The sequence below is a fragment of the Syngnathus scovelli genome, chromosome 4 (genome assembly GCF_024217435.2).
Source record: "Syngnathus scovelli strain Florida chromosome 4, RoL_Ssco_1.2, whole genome shotgun sequence".
Classification (NCBI taxonomy): Eukaryota; Metazoa; Chordata; class Actinopteri; order Syngnathiformes; family Syngnathidae; genus Syngnathus; species Syngnathus scovelli.
The window spans coordinates 5,930,571-5,936,570 of NC_090850.1; the positions used below are offsets into that span (position 1 = coordinate 5,930,571).

Below are 6,000 nucleotides of genomic sequence, written 5' to 3' on the forward strand. Positions count from 1 at the left end.
ACGATCTGTTCTGGTGGTTGTCATTTTTCTGCTAAGATGTCAGCAGTATCTTGTTTGACACAACCATCATCTCGCCCCTGACCCAGCCGTAATCCTTCTGTTCTGTTGCACAAGATAAGAATAACCAAGGCAAAGCAGCAAGCATACTGAGCAGTAACATTATGAATAAGTACTCATTAGAGAACGCATGATAAAATATATATACAATTTTTCTAACAATTGCTGTTATTGCTCCTGAGGTTTGTCCAACTAGTTTCCATCTGAGGGTGGCTAGTTTTTGTACCTGAATATAAGCCGCATCAGCTAAAATTAGAGGAAAATCCTGTTATGTTCATAAACTGTAAGCCACAGGTGTTTTAAATACAAGGTCTTCATTTCTATTACCTGTATTACCAAAACAAATCATCTTACAATATCATAAAAATCATGAAAAATCCATAGATATAAGCCGAGTTTAAAGCTTGTGCAAAAAGTAGCGGCTTATAGGGGTGCGATCTATGTTTTTCTCCTTAAATAGTAAAAACCTTTTCTTAAAACCTGAAGTTTGTGTTAACTTGTGTTGACTAATATTTAACTTTACTTTATTATTGACTAACATGCAAATCAATAAGAAATCAGGAAGGGGACAATGTTTTTGTACGACTGTAAAACTGCATTGCTTTTTGACCCTTTTTAAGGGCAGACATCCTTCCTTTTTTCCTCTAAACCCAGCATGAAATCTTTCCATTCTGTTGTAGAAAACTCTGCAAGACGGCCACTTCAAGGCTCTGCAGGGTAAGTTGGAGCTTCTGGAGAGGCTTTGTAGAGCTCTGCAGAAGGAGAGGAATGACCTCAACAACGAGTTGAGCCTCCTTCAGGAGCAGGGATGTGAGCCACCAGATCTACCAGGGGATGAAGGTGAAGAAGAGGATGAGAAACTGGCCTGGGAGAAGAGGCTGGAGACAAAGGAAATCAATAAAACTCAACCCCATGAGGTGGCCTCCACAGAGTCTCTTGAAAGCACTACTGCTTTGTTGTCAAGCCAGCCTTTTGAAACCAAAGCCAGGCTGCAGGACTGAGACTTCAACTAGTCTGCTGTGTATGTGTACCTTTACTAAATTCTACACTTAGATCTCCAGTTCTTTAACAAACAATATACCAATATGTATTTGTGCGATAGTGTACAAACAGTGTTTTGATTGTTTCATTGACTTTGTCTTTGAAATCTGTATAATCCATGTTTGCAGTGGGTTTAATAATTATGGTTTGACTGCTTTGTGCTTTTTTTTCTACCGAAGTATTTTCATAGGAAAAAAGTTTGCGGAAATGTTCTTTCTCTTTTTAGAAGTCTTATTGATCATTTAAAATTAGTTCAGTGATGGACATTTTATCTGTAATATATAAATATGATTGTGAGCTCAAAAACTAAGTGTAATTTTCCATCTGTACTAGGCACAACATATTTAATATGATTTTCATACCTTAATCAAGGTGGGACCAGGTTTCTTTTCAGAAAATATTAAATGGTATCAATGTGTTCTTTGTTGTTGGTTGTGATTATTCAAATTATTGGCAGGAAGGATACATTTTTGCTATTTAGTCAAATTCATTATATTCTGCTGACAGGGAGCATTTTGTTAATTGACTTAGCACAAATTGCCTCTTAGCAAACACTGCCATTATGTATTTTAGTTGTAGTATTAAAAGTGTGTTCTTATTCAGTTGTTGAGGTGGTTACAGAGTGGGCAAGGCTATCCCATCTCCTACAAGAACAGCTGGAACTGGCGGTGATTCAGGCTACGTGCCCGAATGAAGTTCACCGTTTTCATGACTGTGGTCATTATATTATCCATCCCCAGCACCTTTCCACACAAAGCTTCTTGGTGTATAATACAATGATAAACTATCAGAGGCGTGTGACCGTTACTGTTTTTCATTTTGTCCTTCACTAATCCAACCAAGCCTGTTTTTCCTCCACGCATTGCCGGTGCACCGTCTGTAGATAATCCCACCAATTTTTCCCAGGGCAATCCAGTTTTACTTACTGACTTCTCCACCGCTTCATAAATATCCCATCCCGTTGTGGTCCCATGCATGGCAGCGACATCCAAGAGCTCTTTGGTGACAGAGAGGTCCGACTTCACGCCGCTAATAAAAATGGAAAGCTGTGCAGTGTCCGTGTTGTCTGTCCTTTCATCAACAGCTAATGAAAAAGCCGTGTAACTACGTGACTCTTCGGTCAGCTGTGTTGACGGGTTTCCTGCTAGCTCCTTGACTCAGTCCGCGATTGTATTTCTTGACAAACTGATATTGGCATTTTTGAAACTCTGTATCTGGTCTCCACTCGCTGGCAAACACTCGCCTACTTCCTCCTCATGCACACACACACATACACATACACACACATACACACACACAAACAATCAGCAAGGTGGCTAGATTTGAGGAGAAGGGCATGACTTATTTGCGAACAATTACAGAGAAACCTGGAATAGCGTGAAAGGGAATGACGGAAAGGCAATTCTATTGACAATGTGAAGGAGTCTAACAAAATCCTGGACAGTTTTTGAAATTCCCCCTGGACAGATTTTTGGGGCTGAAAAGTAGGACATGCCCGGGGAAAAGAGGACGTCTGGTCACCCTAGATAAATCCGCTTGGATCGATGGCAAGCCTTCCCAGTTGGATCGAAAAAGAGACAAAGATACTTTGGATGCCTTCTGCCACACTCACCGGTGTGGTAGGCCCCGAGTTGCAAATACCTGCACATTCACCCCCGTACACATTGTACTAGACTGAACACAGAGACTTTCAACGACTACGGACTTACCTTCTACAAACCGGATTCGGTTAAAGTTGGGAAATTGTGTAAAATGTAAATAAAAACAAAATAGAATGATTTGAAAATTCTTTTCAACCTATATTCAATTGCATACATGACAAAAACAACATATGTAATGCTCAAACTCGAACTTTATTTTATTTTTCAAATAACTTCGAATTTCATGGCTGCAACACGTGCAGTAGAAATTGGGAAAGGGCATGTTTACCACTTTGTTACATCTGGAAGAGAGGAGACTAATTCTCTTACCTTCTCATGTGGAATTCTTTCCCATTCTTGCTTGATGAACCGCTTCAGTTGTTCAACAGTCCAGGGTCTTCCCTGTCGTAATGTACGCTTCATAATGCCCCACACATTTTCAATGGGAGACAGGTCTGGACTGCAAGTGGGCCAGGGGAGAACCTGGACTCTTTTACTTCGAAGCCACGCTGTTGTAACACATGCAGAATGTGGCTTGGCATTATCTTGCTGAAATAAGCACCGGCGTCCATGAGAAAGACGTCGCTTGGATGGCAGCATATGTTGCTCCAAAATCTGTATGTACTTTTCAGCATTTATGTTGCCTTCACAGAAATGTAAGTCACCCATGCCATGGGAACTAATGTAGATGTTGAAATCCCTAAATTCCTTGCAATTTTGCTTTGAGAAATGTTGTTCTTAAACTGTTCAACTATTTTCTCACGCAGTTGTGGACAAAGTGGTGAACAGCGCCCCATCCTTGCTTGTGAATGACTGAGCATGTTTGGGGAGGCTCCTTTTATACTCAATCATGGTACCCACCTGTTCCCAATTAGCCTGATCACATGTGGTATGTTCCAAATAGGTGTTTGATGAGCTTTTCTCAGCTTTCTCAGTATTTTTTGCCACCTTTCCCAATTTCTACTGGACGTGTTGCAGCCATGAAATTCTAAGTTAATTATTATTTGGCAAAAAAAAAACAATTAAGTTTATCAGTTTGAACATAAAAATATGTTGTCTTTGTAGTGTATTCAATTGAATATGGGTTGAGAAGGATTTTCATATCGTTGTATTTTGTTTTTATTTACATTTTACACAATTTCCCAACTTCAACCGAATCCGGTTTGTATTTAATTTCATATGCCGGGAATTTTTGGACTGATACTTACCTTTATAATTTTCTGGACTTTTGACAAATTCGTAAATGTGTATATGTGATTGTTTTGTGGATATATTTTTCTGCGCAAAGGTATTTGTAAGCCAAGTTGACAGATCTCTTTGGTGAAATTTTGATTTCAACTTAAAAGTTTGTTTGTTTGTTTGTTTTGTTTGTTTTCACATACAAAAACATTTAAAATGTACATAGATTAAATAAATGTGATGTACAATGTCTAAAAAACCCTCCAGGGGCTTGCGAAGTGGCATTCTCCAGAAATATGAATACATTTAAGGTAAAATTTCAATGGATAGAGAAATATGCATCCTAATACATGTCATACAGATGAAACAAAAGAAAAATTAATAACAGGGATAAGGCATACAACATACAACAATAGGGGGAAAACACACTGTTAGAGATTTGCTCACTCCAACTTATTTTGCAAGAACCACACGGGAGACAAGTAAGTCCTTTTGGACACCTGCAGGTGGAGAGTCCATTCGTCGCTGTGCGTGCAGCGATGATCGAAATGGAGGTCTGACTCAGGCCTCGTGCAGGAGCATTTTTATTGAGAGAAACAGAGTGGGGGTTGAGAGTGGGGGTCAGAGTAGACAAATGGCCGAAGCCCCTGGCTGATCAAAGCACAGCAGGGGGTCCTTCACGATGTTGTGTGAACAAAACAACTTTGATTGCTTCCTCTGCAGCTAGTCAATCAGTTCAAAAGATCTTAGCACTTTGTTCTACTACTTTTGTTAAGACAGGACAAGCGAGTTTAATTATTACAGGTTACATTCCAACATAATCATAGGATCAAACTAACCTGAAAACCCTAACATCTCCCTCCTGATTTATCATATGATTATGCCACCCCAAACAACAAAGACAAGCAAGAAAAAAAAACATATATACGTATAATGAAGAAAGTAGAATGGTAAAAATAAAAACAACAAACAATGATAGCAACACTTTCCAGTGAAGATGAGGCATTACCTCAAACTTATTGTGTAAGCGAAAAACCTGCTGGCCAGATGTTATTAGCAGGAAAATTCTTACACGGCCCCGTTGCCACAGGCGACCAGAATGCTATCAATAAAAAATAAAAAGAAAAACACAGAAACAGTACATCATTGTATCCAACACTTGTGAAGCATTTTCGATGGTCAAGTCAACAAGTTTCCGTAATACTTGCTCAACAGAACAGCATCTACGCAATCCACGTCTCATTATCATTATTACAACTGTCACGTCTAAGAAGTTGTATATGTGCCCGTGTTTTCGTCAGCTGATGATGTTCTAGTCTGTAGGTGAGGTCTGTCACACACACCGGCGCACACACTCGTGTCCAGTTGGCAGGCAGCATCGGACAACTCCTGTGACCACAAAACCATGATCCGTACTGAACAGGCACGTGCACTCATAGGATGCAGGTGAGGCAGTGCCTCTGAACTTCTGAATGAAGTAGGTCCCGTCCGATGGTGCAGCCATGTTGGTAGTAGAGCCCTTACACCTTGAAAACGGCTCTCTCATCCTGGCACACAGCGGTGATGTCCAAAGCTCCCATCCAGTTTCCTCCTGGAGAGCAGTCATCGTTAATGCATTTGTGGGTCCTGCAACCTTGGATGCAACATGTGTAGTCAGCAAGACTTGGAATGGTCCCTCCCGTCGTGGCTGGCCCAGTTCCTTCTTTTGATGACCTCGATGTAGACCCAGTCTCCTGGATTGATGGGGTTGTCGACCTGTGAGGAGGAAAGATCAAGCGGCAGTAAATTTGTCTTTGACACAGTTTGAGCGTCCTGATCATATAATCTGCCAAGGACTGCTCTTCATCTGTTGCTTGCAACTCTCGTAGTCAATTGTAGTGCCCATTTAACTGGCAAATAGGAATGTTTGCGGGAAGAGTTTGAACACTTCCTAATGATTCCCTTTAACCAAAAACTATTTATGACAGGGGCGTTCCCATTTATTGCCTCCTGGTGTAAAAGAGATTGTCTTATCCATGCCTTCTTTCTCCTCACACGCTCGCACCCACACAGGGTGTGAACACACACACACACACACATCTGC

The 6,000-nt window shown here is 40.6% G+C and overlaps 1 protein-coding gene across 4 annotated transcripts in view; it reads left to right on the forward strand.

Moving 5' to 3' along the window:
- txlng (taxilin gamma) overlaps window positions 1–1,516 on the forward strand; it is a 120,559-nt gene extending 119,043 nt beyond the window's left edge. For all 4 annotated transcript variants that reach the window (XM_049719164.1, XM_068650471.1, XM_049719166.1 and 1 more), the window contains one exon: window positions 738–1,516. In XM_049719164.1, coding sequence (XP_049575121.1) covers window positions 738–1,058 — 321 coding nt within the window. In that variant the 3' untranslated portion in view covers window positions 1,059–1,516. The remainder of the gene's footprint in view (window positions 1–737) is intronic.
- Window positions 1,517–6,000: the final 4,484 nt, after the last annotated feature.